The following is a 21,204-nucleotide window of genomic DNA, read 5'->3' as shown; positions in this document are numbered from 1 at the left end:
ACCAGAGTTACGGATTCCGCGTAGAAATTGATCTCGAGGACGGCTCGTTGATCGCGCCGTTCCTGTGAAATCCCAGTAATTATATGCCTCCCGATTTTTATTCCGTTTCTTCGAACGGTAACCGCTATGGAACGCTAACAAATAGTGTTTTATTTAATTTAAGGGGGTAGACTCGCTTTTCCAGGATTGCAAAGGTACGGTATTTATTTCTCGATAATGTATGCGATCGAGTTTTTCAGTAGTCAAAAGCGCTAGATAAAAGATCAATCTAGGCCGCGATCGCTCTCAAAAGACCTATTTTTATTCTCCCGCGATTGTTGTGTGAGAACCTCGGGGGTATCGAGTCTCAGGAAACGAAATGGTACATACTATGTTTTTTAACGTGTGTGTGTGTGTGTGTGTCGAACATAAATTTCTTGGATAACTTTTCCAAGTGTAAACGACGATCCTGGGTAAACAACCGTGCTAAGCGGGAGATTGTCGTATTGTACTAATGCTATTCCATACCTGAGAATGATACATCGAGTGTCATAAAACCCCAATTTAAACACCCTAATACCTTAATTTCTTTGTAGCGCCATCGACCGCCCAAGAGGGAAGCCCCTAGTAGTGGGGATAGAAAAGTCACATCATCCGTATACCCGAAAGTCACATCAATCGCGGGAACACTGTAGTTGCATGCGCAGCTTTATGCTTCCGAATAATGCAAATCACGGTGCCGATTAAAGGAAATTACGCCTCGTAAACGAAAAAATAGGATTTTTGACCTTTTATCTAGCAATTTTCACTACTGAAAAACCCCATCGCACGCATTATCAATAAATAATGAGTGTACCCCCTTGCTATTTCCTAAATATTTTATAATACGCGGGGACATGCCTTACTGCTCTCAGGGCTGAAATAAGGCACATTTATCCTAAACATTATAGACACCTCTTCGCCAAAGATTCGCACTCCCTTGAAGAAGATCGCACGGGAGGTAACACCTCGCGCACTCGTTCGCAGTGTTTGTTGTCAAAGGGAACACAGTCCCGACAATTACCAGGAATTGCCCCGAAGTCGCCGTTATCGCTCTGCAGAAGTCCGTTAATTATCTCCCAAGTGTTTCCACTCGGCGAAACAGAATCTCTAAGCCGGCCCCGTTAACTACGGCTAATCCGTGCAAAGTCGTCGTAGAATCCGGCCAGGCCAGTCGTAAATATCATTTACACGGAACTGCACGGGCCTGAGGATTCACCAGAAGGAAACGCTTTTCCGTTTCCCGCTCGGTTTCCACGGTCCGGCGGATCCCGGTGTGCTCGATCGCGGAAAAACTCTCGAGGAACAATCCTCCAACCTCCCCCCCGAAACCCAAATAGGAAAATCGGTTCCGGGACCGGAACGCGACCGTCATTCGTTGCCGATTTTACGACGGGGGCGAGAGCCGCCGCGACGAATCCGAACTTTCCGGCAGATCGTAAATAAAATTCACGGCTTCGGGTCCTCCTACGCTTTACGTAACCGCTTTATTATACCGTAAATCAACCTGCCCCCGGCATTCGAACGCCCGTTACCCCGGGGGTGGGTTTCCACGACAACTCCTGTCGATCATTCACTGAGAATACCTCGTAAAAAAAAAACGCTTAATGGCTGACAGAGGTCGCTTAGGATTATTAGAGCACGCTAACCTTGAACGATAGCGACGCGCTAATCCTTCCAGCGTGTCGCTTTAATTTGTCGCCGCTGCTGCACCGCCTATTAATTTTCCACCGGTTTAGCACGCCTATCTTGGCTATGCTGCCAACGCGATCGGTTAGCTGTGCTTCAAAGCTTCAATGTTTTCCTGCACAAGCAAAATACGGTATTGATTTGTCTTCTAATTTTCACCTGCCAATTTAGTTTTTTGGACTCGGGTAATTTTCATACGATACATCGAGGGTTAATTTGACAAAATTTGCTAGACGTGTGTAGAAAGACGCGACGCAAGGCTAGATGGGTAGGTCGCGGGAATAATTTAAAAGGAGGAAACGGTCCTATATCGCTATACATATATACCTATACTCTCTCCTTCGCGTTCTCCGCTCCTCGCTCCTCGTTCCTCGTTTTCACCGGTCCGTGCCGGTGTGTTTCGCCACCGCGCAACACACAACCTTCCTTCAATCTTCCCCTACCCACTGATCTTCCCTCTCTTCGTCCGATCCTTCGGCTCTCTTTCCTTCGTAGCCACCTTTATTGCGACGCAGGCTACTTAGGATTAAATTCCAGCTTCCAGGACGGTAACCGGCGGCGGAAACACCTCGGAAACAGAAGCTCGTTCGGCCGGGCAACAAGATGAAAGGCTGCCGCCCAACTGTTGGACGTTGGAAAGGAGAAACGTTGTTGCGACGCAATTATGATCGGGCATAATGGCCCGCCAACATCGGATTGGCTCGGGACTATGTCTCGAGTGACGCCAGCGGCGAGAAACTTATAAGGAATATCCGTCCGACGCTTTGATGCCCGGTTTGATGGAACTACGTGTAGTTGTTAACGACCGATACGCGATCTGATCACATTTTTTTACGGGTTTTTGCCCGTTCGATATGGCCATGGTGCACTGGACGCAGATTTCGAGAAACATTCGCAACACCTTTCTTATCTGTATACATATTTTTTCATTCTCCGATCGGACTCGGAAATTTCAGCTTTGCTTATAACGCTGATTTCTTAATTTTAGGCATGCCAGCAACATAAATTTTCTTTTCTCTTTCACGAAATTACTGAGCACAAAGAAGTTCTAAGGTGACTTGCTTTACACAGAATTTTTTTATTAATTTCTTATTTATCGCTGAACTATTACCCTCAAACCGTAGAAATTGAAGTGCCTAACAAGGCGAAGCAGAAAACCCAATTTTCATAAAAAACGGACTTCAAGTATATCCCACGAAAGTGTAACCCCGCGAAAAGACCAGTTTTCGTTCGTCTTTACGCATTTTCGCCCTAATAGGTTCAAGAAATTGGGGAGTGGGTAGTGGAGTGAGAAATGATAGGCTCGCTGCGCCCCCACCATCTTCTAAGCTGCGCGAAAAACGGGGTTACTCTCTCGTGGGATATACTTTAGGCAGTTTTCATACGGGGCCGACGATATGTAAGAACTTCGGGCCCGAAATGTCACTTACATCGCGCAGAGATATATAAATATTTTCTTTCATGTCTCTAACAGAAAAATGCGCGCTGGTGTAAAAAGTATACCAGTATTATTAAGTCGGCACGTGAAAATTCAGGACGCGGATAGTTAAAGGTTAATATTTTCGGCTGTGTTCTACAAGGTAGCGAAGTTTCAAACAGTTGGCGAAGATTGCTTTGTCAGAAGTTCTCTTAATGACGTTAACATCGTGAAAGTTTCAACAATCATTTACGGAACGGGGGATGGAAAGACAGCTTATATCCTCCAGCAGATTTTCATAAATAGATTCAGCTGGAAAGTGCTTGATAGTTCGTTTATAACACGCCCGAGGGCTATTCAGTTTAACAGCATTACCCGGGCGATAAACAATATTCCCAGCCCGGGATGTATTTATCCAACAAGTCGAGTAATAGCCCGGTCATTCTCGACCTACGCGGAGTATCAACGATGAAGAGCTTATCCTCCTTCACTTGCAATTTCTACCCATTCAGCCACGGTATCTCGTCAGCTCATTATCATAGACTGCGCGATGATTAACGTTCTCAACCCGCGTTTCCAGTTTATAACTCGGTCGAACGGAGAACGGGAATCCCGACGTCGTTAATTCGATCCGGAGCGCCAGTCCGAAATTGGAATTTTTTCAAATTTCCAGAAGTTACGAGCCGCGATGCAACTTGCTGAATTATGTAAACATCCGTTGCGACCATCTGCCGCGAAATTTATGCCGCGTTCTCGTTCCCGTTACATTATGAGGCGATTTTAAAGCCGATCCTCCTGTGGTAAACAATTAAGGATCATTGTAAAATATGCTTCCTACCACCAATTTCAATTTTGCTACTATAATATCTGCAGAGATTTCCGTACACCGTTTTAAGCTTGCAGAATGAAATTTTTCATTCTACCAAATCCAATTATTATAAATGGACTGTCTTCCACCCCCCTATCTGTCTCTCATGTTGATTTTACACATTTTACATTTTATCAATTCGTTTTCCGTTTCCGAAAAAGGAATTTAACTGGATTTAATCCTTGCCGAACTAGTGAATAAACAAGTTTCTGTGCAATATTAGAAATGGTAGGATGTCGGGTATTGTATAAGTGAATATTGCACGCTGCATTCTTGTGGTACGAGAATAAGCAGTTCATGGAACTGCTATTTTCACTACAGTACTGTCTTATTGTGATAAATTGGCAGTAGTCCCACAATAACATAGTGGATGCTTTATGGTACATATTTGTAAAGCGGAACTCTGCTGCGACAGAGCAGCCATATTTTAATGATGAATTTCCTCTTGCGATCGTCTCAGACCTATCTTAAGAACATTTTAAAAACGTCTTTCTAATCACATCGATTTACTTCATATTTGAACAGCAGAAGGGTTGAAGTTGCCATATCCGTTCTACCAAGCCTATGAGAAATGAGAGTGGCGACAGTACAGCGATATTTTGATGATGAATTTTCTCTTGCGATCGTCTCGAACCTATCCTAATTACACTTCAAAGTTTTCTGTCTAGCGACATCAATTTACTTCATATTTGAACAGCAGAAGGGTTGAAATTGCTATATCCGTTCTACCAAGCCTATCAGAAATGAGAGTAGTTCAGTGAGAGTAATGCAAAGATGTGGTTTTTCAGTAGTGAAAAGCGCTGGATAAAAGTTTAATCTAGGCCGCAATCGGCCTGAAAAGTCCTATTTTTACGTTTACGAGGCGCAATTTGCAGTATTCGGCAGCATGTAGCTGTCGCAGCTATATGAAAATAGCTACATTGCATAGCTTTATGCTTCCGAATAATGCAAATTACGCCTCGTAAACGTGAAAATTGGACTTTTCAGGCCGATTGCGGCCTAGATTAAACTTTTATCTAGCGCTTTTCACTACTGAAAAACTGCATCTTTGCATTATCGAGAAATAAGAACGCGCATCCCGCACCCTTATAATCCTGGAAACGAGAGTCTACCACCTTAAGAACATTTAAAAAATTTCTGTCTAATGACATCGATTTACTTTATATTTAAACAGCAGAAGGGTTAAAGTTACTATTCTACCAGAATATCGCTCGGGTCCGGCCGAATAGGCCTCGCCTAAGTCTGTCGTGAACGGGTATCGTGACACAAGAAATTTTGTTCCGTAGATCTCAGTGTGGCTGATGGCTCTGATACTGACGATAGCCGCGGAGGAGAAGCCGACGAACACGGTCTCGGTGTCTTCTGATTCGCCGGCGATTCAGAGCAACACGATACAGAAGTTGATCAAGATCCTGGAGAAGTATGGGCTGGAGGAGCAGAGAGGCCTGAAGAGAGTCAATCTGAGTAACAGGTCGATCACTTGCAACGATGGATCCCAGGCAGGATTTTACCTGCGAAAGTCGCACGGTTCGAAGAGGTGGATCATTTTCTTGGAAGGTGGCTGGTACTGTTACGATCACAAGAGCTGCAGGAACAGGTGGCTACGGCTCAGGCATCTGATGACATCGACGCAGTGGCCTGAGACACGCGACGGTGAGTAACCTTTTCCGCTCGCGAGACCCCCGCGTTCAACGGCGCTCACACTTTCTAACGTTTCCCTGGAACACCGTGTTCCGCAATCCTTTTTTCCGGTTGCGGCACGCTGTAATGTTGCTCGCGCGACACGTGAAGGCACGTCGTTATTGTTCCGGTTCGCGACGCGAATCAGCCTACTTCGGGGAACCCACGTTGCCCTCAACTGATTCGGTACTGTGCAACGACAGAGTCGAGTTTTCGATTGGAGCAAAAATAATAGGTCGTTCAGAAATGCGGATTTTTGCCCTATGCATCTTCTGACTCCTAAGTATGGCCACAAATACTTTCAGTTTGCATATTGGCTGATAAATACCATGAACATTTGCAATTCGTACATATATCAGCTGATAGATATTAGGGCTGTGCGGGAACCCGAAAATTTTGGGATTCTCGATTATGCCAAGATTCCGGAAAATGTTTGAGATTGTCAAAGGTTTCAGGATTCTCAATTTAATTTATTAAAGGAAGATTAAAGAATTTATTAAAGAAAAGGAATTAAAAAAAGAAACGCCTCAAATATCGGAAATCTCATACCACGATTGCTTTTAAAGCGAATCTTAGAACAGTAATCAAGTACTGAAAATCCTGAAATTCTCCTGAATCTCGATAATTTCGAGAGTCCCGAAACCAACGAGAATCTCGAACATTTTCGGGAATCTTGACATAATCGAGAATTTTTAAATTTTTGAAAACCTGTCTCGATCTCGAAAAAAATTCTCGACTCGACCCGACTCGACATTTTCGGGTTCCCGCACACCTCTAATAGATATCCTAATTAAATTAAAAGTGGCGAATTCTTAAAATCGAGATTTTACCAAACTCCGAAGTTGAGTTTACACAATAACAAGAAGAAATCTCTTCATTTGGAAGAACGAGGAATAGTAATTTCTCCATTATTGTTTCTTGCAGTCGGAGGCCTGCTTTCTGCAAACCCGGAAGAGAATCCATTTTGGTGGAATGCGAATCACGTGTAGGTATTGTCCATCTTGGCAAGCTCATTGGTTGTGTTTTAGTACATTTAAACGAAAAGAATCATTTCTGCAGGTTCGATGAAACCATTGAATTTTTTCAAATCGTTTGATAACGCATTTGTGACGAAGCTTTTTTGTTTTGTTGTTTTTTTAGATTCGTCCCTTATTGTACGAGCGACAGTTGGAGCGGTACCAGGGCCACGCCGAACGACATGTTTTCGTTCATGGGGGCCGAGATCGTATTGCAAGTGGTGCGGGATCTCGTTCCACTTGGTCTTGAAAACGCTAGCTCCCTTCTTTTGGCAGGCAGCAGCGCGGGTGGAACCGGTGTCATGTTGAATTTGGATCACGTGCACAATTTGGTTCGCCATGAATTAGGTGAGACAGGTCCCCTTTGATCGTTCAACGACCCGTAAACTCATTCAGCATTTAAACAAGTATTGCCGGAACCGTTCAGCCTCACGTGCTATCAGAGTCCATTCTTTTTCGTACAATATGCTGCTTAGTACTCACAGACTTCCATAAAACATGCATTCAACTGATACAATTTCATTTGTTTAGCGTTAGCTTCCATCAGGAATAGAAAAAAAACACGAAACGAAGATTTAAACATTTTTTTATAAAATGCAGTCTAGATATTTGTATCGCAGATTTTAAAATGGCAGGAATTATATTTTTTACGGATTTACACATCCGTAGTTCCATAAAACATGCATTCAACGGATACAATTTCATTTGTTCAGCTTTAGCTCCCACTAGGAATAAAAAAAAAACACGAAACGAATATTTGAACATATTTTTATAAAATGCAGTCTAGATATTTGTACTGTAGAATCTGAAATAGCAGGAATTATATTTTTTACGGATTTACACATATGTAATTCCTTAAAACATACATTCAACTGATACAATTTCATCTGTTTAGCTTTAGCTTCCATCATGAATAAAAAAAACACGAAACGAAGATTTGAACATTTTTTTATAAAATGCAGTCTAGATATTTGTATTGCAGAATCTGAAATAGCAGGAATTATATTTTTTCCGGATTCACACTGTAATTAGTAGGGAAACTAAAGGAAGTTCAATTGTAAGCTCACGTTTGAACCGAGATAGAGAATGTTCTGTGATTGCCAGGTGCCAAGTCGCTAATGTTATTTCTCGGTTGTACAGGGTTGAAGCACATTGCGATACGAGGTGTGTCGGATTCAGGGTGGTTCTTGGATAGAGCACCCTATTCGCCGAATGGTTTGTCGCCCGTTGATGTGGTTCATAAAGGAATGGAGCTGTGGAAAGCTCGAATGCCGCACAATTGTGTTGCGAAGCACCCAAACGAACCGTGGAGGTGTTACTTTGGCTACAGGCTGTATCCAACCCTCACTGGTAAAAGACTTTTCAGTTTCTTCTACATTTTACAATTATTTTACAACATTTAATACTATATGACATTGGATAGAGAGAACCAAAGTAAAAGTTTTCTATATAACGGTAGAAAGTGAAACAAGAGCAAACTAATGTACAGGGTGTTTCAGAATTACATTTAATGCAATTGATAAAAAGAAACATTAGACTTGTACGAGAATCATTCATGATATTTTGTGTAACAACGAGTACAGTTTTTTTCCTAACACTAAACCTACCGAGCCTTAAAAGTACCTGTTCCCTTATAAAAATGACAAGATTGATTTTAATTAGACTTTGTGCGGCTCCTATTGTAATACGTGCACTACTAAAGATATCTATACAATCGTTTCTTATGAAATCAGTTTTATTATTTTTCTAATTGTAAAATGAAAAACCTGGAACCGGTGATTTTAACCGGTGTTGTTAGGTTTAGTGTTAAAAATGATGTTTTGAATGAAGTCAAGCTTGCGAATCGATTGAGCCGCGTGCTGTAGTTTTGCAATGCCCTGTGCGTTCGTATAGCTCGATTAGATCCGTGAAAATGAAGCTGCGACACCCTCTAACGGAAACATTTGCTTCCCGGAAAATCATAGCGCCCCTGTTCGTTTTTCAATGGCTGTTCGACGAGGCGCAGATGTCAGCCGACAACGTGGGTGCACCGGTGACGAAGCAGCAATGGGATTACATACATAAGATGGGTGACAGTCTGCGGCAGACCTTCGAAAACGTTACCGCGGTCTTTGCCCCGAGCTGCATTAGTCACAGCGTCCTGACGAAGAGGGATTGGCAGTTGGTTAAAATAGACGAAGTTTCCTTGGCACAGGCGTTGCATTGTTGGGAACAAATGCCAATCGGAAATCACCGTAACGAGTGAGTACCAGACACCGTGAAAGTGATCCCCTTGTCGTAGAAAGCTGATCGCTCGATCTTCTACCAATGGATTGCCCTTTGTGCTGCAGATAAGAATTCAGGATTTACCTTTCACCCTATTTTTCACGATACAATGTGTAGGGCCACTGTTAAACTGTAAACCTGAACATCAAACAGCGATCTTATATCGTCTGATAACGATTTTCGACTCCTGAAGATAAAATAGATGTTCCATCACTTCATCTCATTTTTGACGCAAAAGTTTATTTTCTCTTATTCATAATTTAACCCCTTGCCGTAACGTTTTCTTTGCAGTCACAGTGATGAAAAACGTCTTTATCCCCAAAAATATTTTTCGTATGGCTACATTTATTTCAATGCTTAAATATCGATTACAAACGAACCAAATTTAATCTCATCGAGAAAGAAACGCGTAAAATCTTCATCACTGGTATGTAATTTTTCATGTGCGTCCAAATAATTTTTTCAACCAACATATTCAATATTTAGAACAAATATTTTCTGCTAGGATAGACTCATAATTTACTAATTTTTCTCGGGGGAAGAATTCGATAAATTTTCGTCCCCCATTTTTGCGATTCTCACGGCCACGTCCGCGCTAATTTCAGCACTCATTCGCCAATTGAGACGAACCAGCCGTGCGCGAAGTCTCTGCGGAAACTGTTGCGTTCCGGGCTGACGAAGGGAAACGGAACTTTGCCTCAACTCGGAAGAGCCGGGAAAACTGATTCCGCATCGGAGCTGCAGAAAGTCGCGTCTACGGTCATTACCAAGCCGGACGAGGTAAAATTGTCGGCCGTCTCGCTGCAGGAACGGGAAAACAAAAAGAGGAAGAGACGGAAGCACAAAGGCAGACGGAGGGACAGAAACAAGGAGCCGAGAACGAAGAAGGAGAGACACGAACGGAGAAAGGCTGCAGGTACGGATCCGTGAGTAATTGTATTAAAAACAAATGGAGGTGCGATTAAGTGTGGAAATAAAGTCGAGCCGTTTCCCTGGGATTATTCCAGCCGTAGCCTCCGATCCTAATTAAAAGGGTGACATTTATCCTTATCGGCGAACCGAAGTGGAGGGAATGATATCGATGAGACAGAAGCAATTAGATTCACCAAGAAAAAAATAAATTGTTCTTGAGGCGGTCCCCCGGGATTTCATTTCCACTCTATTAGCATTTTTATCTTGAATTCGAGACGCTCCTAACAATGTACCATCCACGGTTTTCGTAGATAAAAACAATAAAAATTCTGTAAAGAATGTGCAAAACGCGTTGTTTGTAAAGTGCAGTAATTTTTAGAACAGTTTATATTACGTATACAGGGTCAATCATTTAATTATACTTGTGTTATACATATTTAATTACACATAAAAATATAATAAATGTAATGTTACAATGGTAATGGTTAGACAGCGGATCTATATGCAAAATAAAAACTTTCCACCTTGATCGCATCAAACTGGAGTGAAATATTGAAAATAATATAACAGCAACTCTAGATTTTTCTAATATTTTTACGGTTTAAAATTACATCTACTAATTTTTGTCATAAATCTATAAAATGTAATGGTGCATCAGGAGTTAGACTTATTAACTGGTTAACAATCTTGAGTAACATAACATCCTCCTTCGCATAACATCGCGAAGCACCACTCATGCGTTCGACACCGACGTAACGAATTTCTCGGTGCGACTGTGTTGATAGAATACATCTTCTCGATAATTTAGCATAATGTTGTGTACAATTGACGTTACCTACACGATCGTAATTGGTGAATTGTATCAAATTTGTCGGTGTGACAGGTCGCCGAAAGGGTAACAAGCAGAGCAACAACAACAACCACACAGGCATGTTCAACGGCACCAGGCCTCAGCGCTCGGTGATACCATCTGGCAAACGGAAGTGCGTCCAGGGCTGCCACTTCCGGCTAATCGAACGTTGCACTTGGCCGCAGTGTAATCACAGCTGCCCGAAACTCCACAACCCGTTCACCGGCGAGGAGATGGACTTCATCGAGCTGCTGAAGAGCTTCGGATTGGACATGAAGAGCGTGGCGAACGCTCTGGGCATCGACATACAAACGTTAAATAGCATGGACCACGACGAACTGCTGAATCTCCTGACGCAACGGGCTAATTAACCAGTTCGGGCCGATTCTGTGGGCCTAACCGAGCATCAAAACAAAGAAACCCATGAATGCTTCGACGTCCTTCGACATTTTTGAATCCATCATAACTTTCGCCGTTCTGCCTGGACGCGTTAACATTCGAAATAAGGACTCCGATTCTTCATGAATAAGATATCTTCGAGGTATCGATTGACACCGCGTCTCCTGCTGCGATGTTCTTCGATATTTTTGAATCCAACTACTCCGATTCTTCGTTCATCGATGCAAACGAATTCGACAGGTTTCCCGAAGACACTGAGCACCAGCAGGATGAAGTGACCAGTGTTTCTGTTGTGTCTTCGGTTACGAAGCGGACTTTTAACGTTTTGGATAGAGATCTACCAAATCGAATGTACATAATTTATTAGAGTGTACGTGGTAGTCGGGAGCTTTGTCAGAGGAACTGTGTCAACCCAATCGAACGTTCCAATCGAATTTCGTTCGATTCGGTTCTTCCTCCGAATGGACTATTGTCGCGTGAAGAACCTAACGAACGAGAGCGCCTACTCGACTGAGCCGCGAATTTCGATTTGGTCCTGCCGATATGTGGAGACCTTTTGCGCGCGCGAAATGTATATTCCGGTTTGCCCTCGCGAGTTGGCCGGCTACGTTAATTTATTTGATAGTCCGTAGGCAAATTAAACGAGCATGTAATCATGTCGCTACGATTAGTCCATGTATGCGTTCGACGTCGATCGCTGATCAGCTACGAGGCTCGACTTCCAAACGTTTTAACCAAATCAATCTCTTCTATAGTTGTACCTGGCCGAATCCGCGAACGTTTAGAGCGTCGCTTAGCTTCATTTAGCTTGCCGAGTATTTCTGAACGATCGAATCACAATCGTCACAGCTTGGACAATCGAACACTGCCAGCTCTGCGATGTTTCGAAATTCTTTGGGATCGCTTGTAGCGAAGATTAAGGGGATAGACTCTCGTAATGCATGCGATGGGGTCTTTCAGTAATCAAAAGATAATTTTTACGTAATTTGCATTATTGGGAAGCACAGAGCTGCGCATGTAGCTGTTTTCATAAAGCTGCGACAGCCGTATACTTCCGAATAATGTAAATTACAAAAAATAAGTTAAAAATAGCATAGCTCTTGATCGTTTATCTAGCGCTTTTGATTACAGAAAAACCCCATCTTTGCATTATCGAGAAATAAGAACCCTTGCAATCCTAGAAACGAGTCTAGCCCTTTAAGTATTACAGCTACCGATTAAAATAATATTGAACGAACTTCTGGAATGTTTGATCGATGCGAACGCGGCGAACAAGCAACGAATCAATCGTGAACTCGAACGCGGCTTCGACATTCGATTAACATCAGTTTGCGGTATGATACTTAAGCGGCTTTGACTTTAAACGTTCAGTATTAACACTAGCTGGTTGTCGAAATACTCGACCGTCCGCGAGCCTGAACGGGACGAATTGAGTGAAAACGTTCAGCCTGATTCAATAGAATGCCGGACCAGAGATTTGCGAATTGATGCCGCTAACAAGCAAACCGACCGACAAAGCAGCTTCATAGACTGATTAAATTATCTACCTCAACGAATCAAATCGTATTAACGTCCTTCTGTGTACTATAAACGTTGAATAGAGTAGTAACGCGGCAAGAGTAATTAATGTAGGGTTAAATGAGTGGCGGGCGTCGCCACGACCGTCTTTGTATATCTATGTATCGAAACAGTGTAATATAGTGGGACTAATAATTATTTATTTATCGCGACAGAAGGGAAGTTCACGCGCAACGGGCAACAAACTTCAGAATGGGTTCCGAAGAATTTAATTTATTTTTTCAAATCAAACGTTATATCGAGATCCCTTCGGCGTTACTCGCTCGCGCACCGAGGAAGAACATTGTTACTTTGTACACGCGTGAAACTGTAAATAAATTGTATATCTGTTGTATTAAACGAACTACTGCAGTCTACTCATTTCTCAACTTCTTCGATTATTATGTTCCTTAACCCTTTGCCTAACAATATCGTTGTCCGACTCGTGATGAAGATTCTGAACACATTCTGATAAAAATGTATGTCAATAATTTCCTTTAAACTGAAATAAGACTCTATCCTGGTTTTCTTAATTTACAGCTATTGGAAAACGTATAGGCATACAATAGATATAAATTTTCTCCTGTTTTTAGGAAATTATGATCTACAAAAAAGTTCTAATCACTGAAAAATAAATCGTAAAATAAATCGTAGAGCAAGGGGTTAACGCGTAATACTCTTAAAATACGTATTTAGAAGTCTCAGAATATTTTATTTTATTTAATACGCGCGTTGCAGTTTTATGAATAAAAGTGACCGCTCTCCACGGCCGTTCCTAAACGATTTATAGTCTATATTAAATGAAGGGTAAGTACACAATTTCCTAGAGGTCAGTCAATTATACGCTGACCCTGTCGGGGCGACAAGCAATCCGAAAAGACAAAAGATTCATTATCAAGGTGCGACAACGTAGAACGGTGCCGGAAGAACAATCGAAACGGACTCGCGAATGAATTCCCGTGGGTCGAGGCAGCCACGGTCAGGCGACGAAAGAACTTCGGTTCTCGGAACCGGCGACCATCGATCATGATCGTCGAAGTCGCTGGGTAAACAGCATCGAGCGCGGCGTAACGATAAATCGAGTCGCCTCGTTGGCTGCACCTGTACGTAATCATCATCCTGTTAACTCTCACTCGAGCTCCCCGTCCCCCGTTGACCCACGAACGAGGGTGATAATTCAATGTAGAATCAGAATCCGTCCCCCAACCCCTGGTGATCACTTGGCCCTTCCTCCCTCTCTCCGTCTATCTCTTTCCCGGGCCTGACTCGCTCTCTCTCCGGCCGACGTCGTCGTTGTCTCGAAACTATATATTCCACGGCATACGCAGGAAATAGTGTTTAATGCCGGCGGGTCAGGCCGGGTCTGACCCCCGGTGGTGGACGCAGTCTATAGGATGGACCGAAAGCCGGACGGAGAAAAACGCGCGCGTATGATCGGAGGCGAGAGAAGGACAGAATGGTGTGGTCCCCATCGAGCAATTGACGTGTCCGAGGAAGTGATGGAAGGATGATGGCACAATGTGCTTGAATGTCCCATAAGCGAGCGGGTTCTATATTAAACTGGTCCGGTTACGGGTCGTTCGGCTGTCCATCGTTCAGTCACTGGCTGGATCGGCTTGGCCAGGACAACGCGATCGATCCCCATCCGTCGTCGTCGCCGTCGCGAATTCTGACGTACCGCACACGCGAGTCCGACTACACCGTTCTTCTCCTGCAACCGATTCACTAGACTGTACCGCGGACACGAGCCATGTCCCCCGGACCGGACGGACGCCGATCGTCGTGAAGCCACACCGCGATCGAGGAAGTGATAGAGGAAACGAGAAGCGCTGTACGCTTCTGTGAAACGGCAATCAAGCGGGACTGAATGCTCGATCGGCAGTCGACCAACGGGATCCAGGACTCGAAGGACTCCTGGCGATCGGCTAGCTGGACACGCGCGCGAACAACCACGCCGTCAGGCCGTCTGCTCGCTCGAATCCTTTCGAGTTCCCGGCGAATCCAGTGACGTTATTGCGGTTAGTAACGTTATCGTGGTTAAGGGTGTAGACCCGTTTTTCCAGGATTACAAAGATGGGCTATTTCAGTAGTCAAAAGCGCGAGATAAAGTTTATGAGGTTTACGAGGCGTTATTTGCATTATTCGGAAGCATACAGCTGCGCATGTAGCTATTTTCATAATGCTGCCGAATAATGCAAATTGCCGCGGTCTAGATTGATCTCTTATCTAGCGCTTTTGACTACTGTAAACCTATCCCCTTAACGTGTCCGAATCTAATTTGATCAACGAGCAATTCTGCTCTACTTTGTTCCTATAATACTGAACATTTCTGCTTGCAAACGTAGGTGCACATCAATTTGCGACGACGGATAGCGGAGCCCTGTCCAAAGGAAACCCATTAAGTAATAGTCTCCGATGATGTTGAAGGGAACGACGTTATTGTTCCTTTACCTGTTCTGTGACATCGGTGAGCGTACTTTTCTTTGGCGCACTCGTAGCCAAAGCTTTTCAGCTTTCAAACTTTTTAACCCTTTTGTCATGGAGGAATTCAACTGTGTTTTCACTGTGGAAGTTTTTAGCCATTTGCTACTAGCTTTAGAGTAACTTTCTGTAGTACTTTTTAGGGCGAAGTTGCATGAGTATATGTGTTACCGACGAGAGAGTTGAATTGAAATTCTTTTTGTATAATAAAATTTCTGTTTGGTTTTCCAGCATTGGCAGCGCAATGCGGAAAAGTATGGCTGACAGTCTCCTCCTTGTGGAGACCGATCGCTGCCAGTGACAAAGTGGTGGACGCGGAGCTGGAAGTAAATTGGGATCTTGATTGTCCATGGTGTACAGGATACCCAGATACCATCAAGGTGTTCACTGCTGACCCAGCACATAGTAATAAGTTTTGTTTGCTTCTCTTGAACATCGTAATCCGGGGATTAAGAACCAGTTTTTATCATATATCGAATTCGAATCGATCCGAACGCATCAAATTTTCCATCTCTCGTGAAATCTGGAATTCGTTCAATTTTACGCGAAACGCTTCTAGATTCATTGATCGATTTGAGAAAAAAAAAAGATGTGCAACGGAATATCCGAGCGGACGTAAGCCATCAATTTATCCCCGTTTCCACCTTGGCTAGCGTTTTTCTTGAATTTACGTCTCGGGACCTGTCGAGGAACGAACTTTAGGGCTCGATCGTGCCGGGATTGGTCGATACCGGTCGACGCAACCATCGTCGTTGTGCTTTCAGATAAAACGATCAAGCCCAAGTTGACTTTGACTTCGCTGCAATACCCCCGAGGCTATTATCGAACCAACATCACGGTCGGACGACCGCCCCTTCCGGGTGGATGGGACACCAAAGGTGGCGCGACGCTTCCCGGAACCCATTGCATGAAATATCATGCTGCTCTTTATAAAAATGGGTCCTTCCTCACCAGTTCCTGCTTGCAGATCTGGCCGACGTGGATGTACGACTTAAGGTAACGATCTCGCCTTCTAATTCGCTAATTCTTCACTTTTAACCCTATATCTGTGGTTGTAAGGAAGTACGCCGCATGTTGCCGTTTACAGTTCTGGTTACTAATTCTTTCGAATTTGTTTTTCTCTAAAGCTATATTAACGTATAAACTCTTTTTTGAAGTTGTGACGTGCGACGTTTTTCCTTACACAACCCCACAGATATAATTGACGATGCTTAAGACAGCTTTAATTATTAATTTTTCGAAATACATTTTTAAGGGTACTTCTTGTAGACACATTAGTCTTCGCGTTACTCGCAATACAACAGCTAATCATTTATTTCAATTGGAAATGCTAGTGGAAAATCTAGTTTTATTTGAATGGAAATTCTACTTGTAAAAGCGTTTTTAGTCGAAATATATTCTTGTCCCCCTTAGGAGGCAACTAGGAAGACTGCCAATAGGAAGCTTAATGATTCCCGGAACACACAATTCAGGCTGCTATAAGCACGGCGACCTAACACGAAGGGACGCCTTTCAGCGATACTTGTTGACGCAGGATCGCGACGTGTGGACGCAATTAGTGCACGGTATAAGATACCTGGACATCAGGGTGGGCTATTATCCGTCGATTCCGAACGGCACCGCCATCGAAGAAGGCAGTCACATAAGCAGATTTTGGATCAATCACGACGTGATTCGCATTACTCCCTTATCCGCCATCATCAGAGATGTGAGAAACTTCTTGAACGTTGCGAGAGGAGAGGTCGTTATCATGGACTTTCATAGGTAACTTCACTAAACTCCTCCGCTAGAATAATAATTCGGTAATCTCGTTATTAGATCAATCGTAAATTATCCATTATATTTCTTCAAATGATCACGACCACCAGTCATTTTAATAATTGCGACATTTTGAACCAAAGGGATAAATTCGAGAACAATCACATGGTGCAACTCAGAGTATCATGCGATAGAGATTATGTTATATCATAACATTATGTCAATTTTTGAATCAATAATATGCGCGATAAAGCTCGTCGAAATAATTGGAAACAATTTCGAACGAGCACTGGTCAGCAACTAAAGTAATAAAATCGTTGGCTCCCGATTTTACGCCGTGATAAGATAATAGAGATTGATCGAAAATTCCGTCTAGCCAATGGATGTGTTAAGATACATTTCATTTAAGCGGAACGAAAGAAAGTGGATCTGAATTCATATGATTGCAATAGTTATCGCTGGGACATGATATAATTTAATGATGCAATTCAATACGGGGTGACTTTGCACGCAGATTTCCGGTGGGATTCGAGGACAGATCGAGCAGACATCGCCGATTGGCCACGATCCTCCGGCGAGAATTCGGAGGTCTGATTCTCAAGCCTGATAGGGGGGTCGAAGGTCTTGGTCCGACCTTGAACGATATTTGGACCGGAGGGAAACGCTTGATTATTTGTTACGGCGATAAGCACACCGTGAATGGTAAATTTATTACCTGCTACTATTCAATTTAATCCTCACGCGTCAATTCAATCCGCCGCTAGATGCTCGCGTTACGTGTTTCGATACTATTTTTACACTGGTGTAACCCGATAACTGGGGAGGCGAGGTTAATTCTCCATTCATAACGATCTTCCCAGTGATTTGTCGTCTTTCATCCTTTTATTTATAACAGATATATATTTCATTTTTTATTTTATTAATCAATTATATAGTCACCACTATTTTCTTTTCGATTTCCTTTTTCGTAGAAGTTACATGTTTATTTTCAAAAAAGTTCACGAGGTAAATTGGGTACGACCACTTTTGCATTCATCCGTAAAATTAAATATCTAAATAAAGACTGGAGACAGGACCTTAAAAATCGGCTTCGTACCTTAAAATTGTACATAATAAACCTGCAGACTGTAATAGCATTTCTAGATCAAATCGGAAACTCTATAATACACCAACGTGATATGTTCAAACGAGTGTTCAGACAATTCTGATCGATAAATCGCTCGGTTAGTAGGTTACCTTTAAGTAGTACAGACTTTGAAACTGACCCAACTACTATAGAAGGCCTCACAAGTCGCTATGTCCTTCTCATACTGTTTAAATTATTCCTTTACTTTCTCTTCTAATTTGTACGTATTGTAAGTTGGTTTAATTTTGCAACAGAGCACGATTGGCTGTGGCCGACGATGTCTCAAGCTTGGGGTAATCAGCAGACGGTGGAGGGTCTCTTCAAGTATTTGGACGAGGTTATTATGGGACCGAAGAGGTTCCGAAACAGTCAAAACCCATTATGGGCGGTGATGGCGGAGTTGACGCCCGATCCCCTAGACATAATCTTCAATCTATCCGGTGGACTGCGGCAAATGGCCGATTCCGTGAACAAAAATCTTACATTTAAGTTCCAGGAGGAATGGTGGAAAGAAACCAATGTAGTAGCGACCGATTTCTTCCTCGGAAATAATCTCATCGACGTCTCGATACAGGCAAACATCAAGAAGAGTAACATCGCCCAATGGCGTTTGTAACGCGAAAATCAATGACTACACTCTACGAAAATGTAATTTTAATTAGATGCTGCTTCGTCGATGAGTACAGAATCGTGACGAAAGAGTTGTCGAGTTGTTTAGCCTTGTATCCCCTTGCAGTTACGTGTTGAGGATCTGCTAAAATTCATTGTCGAGCTTGAAATTACTTCTCGACAAATTGGTAAACATTCTAGTCTTTTGTCAATTTTCATCGCAGCTTTATTTATAAAGAGGCTCTCTTTATGTAGTTGAAGGATCCCGCGAAAATCAAGTTTTAGCTTAATTAGAATTCGTAAGAGTAAGGTTGACGAAGGGATGAAGAGATAAAAGCTACGAAGATTTTTTCTTGAAATCAACTGCTAAATTCCAATTATTTCGTGGATGTTAGGATAAGTTTTTAAGAGTCCAGACACATGTGTGTGTGTGCGTAAGAATGACAATGTACGACTGAAAAGACTCAATAAATCGGAGTATAAATAATGTGTACGCTTTTCCTTTAACCAAATGGTAACTCTAATTGTAAGAGACGCCATTAAAAATTGCTGTACATCATTCAAACTATTGTTTACGTTATTAAATATGTCGGTGTCTAATCAATTGCTAAATATTTAGGTATTGTACGAGCTATTATACCAATTTCATATCCATAAAATTTTAAAAAAAATCATAGGGAATGGAAATATTCTAGCGGAAGAAATGTTTAATTTTCGAGTTAAACTAGCTCCGAGTGCAAAGGATTAAATATCTCGAAACAAGAAATATATGAACTTAGACCACTTTCATAATTATGGGCAGATATGCGGTGAATATATGTATTTTTTCGCACAGTAATTAGTTGAAATGTAATGTGTATCGCAATGATAAGAAGTTTCAGAAGATGTGTTTCGGCGAAGATCTCCCATAATTCTTTCTATCACGTGCCCCGGATCGAACGAGAGCAGACGGGAGAGACAGTTTAAAACAAATGCCCTGACATTTCGAAAACGTGCTCCGCCGCCCAGAGATCGGCGGCGCCGTGTTTCGGCCCGCGTGTCGATTTGACTTCCAAATGCAGGCCGACGCTGCCGGATCACGTTCAGGACACCGGTTTTTCGAGGTAGTCAGTCGTCTGCTAGCAGCCACCGGCAGTGAATCGATGCGACGAGAATTTTAACGCGTCCCATCCACCCTATTCTTTTCGGCAACAACTTTTCACTCTGCCTTGCACACATCCATGCTCTCTCCTCGCGCAACTTCCTAATAACGCCAGATAACGTTCGATATATTCTGTTTTCCCAACCACCTCCCCTCATCGCACATTGTCGCTCTATCGAGACGTTGACAAACCATTCGACTGTCTGGCAAGAATCGAGGAATAATGCTCGCGATGCCGTGAACGGGATGTTAAACGGAAAAGAGACGAGTCGAACGAAAGACAATTCTTGACGTTCTTCTTCCCAATACTCCAAGAAAAGTCGGCGAGACAACGACCAAACAATGGAGGACAATTTCGCACGCGACGCGAAAGAGCTGTGGGCTGTTTACGCCTGGTGGTCGTGCGTACTTGTTTTGAAGATGAACGCTTTGTCGTGGTTCACCGGTAGGATTCGAGTTAGCAGACAGGTAAATCTTCGTTGTTTCTTCATTGTTTACTGTCCCTGAGAAACTGTACCGGGTAAGTTAAACATTTTCGATACAGAAAAAGGAGAAATGGCTTTGTACATCGCTGCAATTAATTTTAGAGCGTAATTCAATTTTCATACGACATAGCAAAAGAACTCTGAACCCAAGCGGACAGGTAAATCTACCTTCTTTGTTTTTACATTGTTCGCTGACCCTGAGAACCTTGTATGGTGGAAACTGTACCGGGTTAGCTAAAAATTTTCGATAGAAAAAAGGAGAAATGGCTCTGTACATCGCTGCAATTAATTTCAGAGCGTACAACGATGAGCCCTCCAACTTTCTTCTAGCATCGAGACTACTTCGACGAAATTCCTTTTTCATACGACACAGCAAAAGAACTCTGAACCTCATCAACGCGACGAAACAATGTTAAGCCTCATCCCGGGCGCAGCGTCTATTTTTCAGAAGAGATGAATCGGAGGCTGGGAGGTTCCCGAACGATTAATTGGATCGCTTCATTCCGATCGATTTTCCAGGTAATTCACAGCGAGGAGGATAGGATGTGGATGAAAGGTCCCAATATAATTTTATGTCTGTCCGGAGGCGGCCATGCAGACGTGGATCGCATCCGAAGCGCGCATCAACACGATCTTGGAACTGTGCTCCCTTATCTGCTAATTACACCGATATGGTTGTACACGTCACCGTCGTTTCCTGTAGCCAGAACGATTCTTCCTTGCTTCGCGATAGTTAGCATACTGTACACCATGGTGCACATGGAGATCGGGAATCCGCACCGTTATTGCAAAACAATACTCTCCGCTGCTGAACTTTGCATCTTGATCTGCATGTTCGCCATGTCTGCGCTCCACTACATGGATGCACTCTGAATGTCGCGATAATTTCGAGCATGTGTATTTCTTATGCACCGCTCTCGTTACGTAATCGTG

The 21,204-nt window shown here is 43.0% G+C and overlaps 3 protein-coding genes across 4 annotated transcripts in view; all 3 read left to right on the top strand.

Annotated features, from left to right (window-relative positions):
- Positions 1-13,071, top strand: part of Notum (palmitoleoyl-protein carboxylesterase notum) — a 31,297-nt gene extending 18,226 nt beyond the window's left edge. The window contains exons 2-8 of one of the 2 annotated variants that reach the window (XM_076424426.1): positions 5,279-5,645; positions 6,597-6,657; positions 6,813-7,036; positions 7,829-8,038; positions 8,653-8,929; positions 9,559-9,869; positions 10,749-13,071. In XM_076424426.1, coding sequence (XP_076280541.1) covers positions 5,279-5,645; positions 6,597-6,657; positions 6,813-7,036; positions 7,829-8,038; positions 8,653-8,929; positions 9,559-9,869; positions 10,749-11,086 — 1,788 coding nt within the window. In that variant the 3' untranslated portion in view covers positions 11,087-13,071. Of the gene's footprint in view, positions 1-5,278; positions 5,646-6,596; positions 6,658-6,812; positions 7,037-7,828; positions 8,039-8,652; positions 8,930-9,558; positions 9,880-10,748 lie in introns of both variants that reach the window. The other variant, XM_076424427.1, reaches the window with a different exon arrangement.
- Positions 13,072-14,186: 1,115 nt separating this feature from the next.
- On the top strand, positions 14,187-19,132 carry LOC143209131 (PI-PLC X domain-containing protein 1). The gene is made up of 7 exons (XM_076424430.1): positions 14,187-14,689; positions 15,017-15,138; positions 15,384-15,557; positions 15,917-16,148; positions 16,566-16,916; positions 17,425-17,612; positions 18,291-19,132. Exons 2-7 carry the CDS (start codon positions 15,087-15,089, stop codon positions 18,650-18,652), a joined length of 1,359 nt encoding a protein of 452 aa, XP_076280545.1. The 5' UTR covers positions 14,187-14,689; positions 15,017-15,086; the 3' UTR covers positions 18,653-19,132.
- Positions 19,133-19,280: 148 nt separating this feature from the next.
- LOC143209135 (uncharacterized) lies at positions 19,281-20,934 on the top strand. Its single transcript, XM_076424436.1, has 3 exons — positions 19,281-20,254; positions 20,331-20,429; positions 20,567-20,934. The coding sequence occupies exons 1-3, from the start codon at positions 20,129-20,131 to the stop codon at positions 20,579-20,581; spliced, it is 240 nt and encodes a 79-aa protein (XP_076280551.1). The 5' UTR covers positions 19,281-20,128; the 3' UTR covers positions 20,582-20,934.
- Positions 20,935-21,204: the final 270 nt, after the last annotated feature.

Source organism: Lasioglossum baleicum, chromosome 5, assembly GCF_051020765.1.
Source record: "Lasioglossum baleicum chromosome 5, iyLasBale1, whole genome shotgun sequence".
Lineage (NCBI taxonomy): Eukaryota > Metazoa > Arthropoda > Insecta > Hymenoptera > Halictidae > Lasioglossum > Lasioglossum baleicum.
Note: the sequence above shows the minus strand (reverse complement) of the source record. Positions and strands in the feature narration are given on the sequence as shown.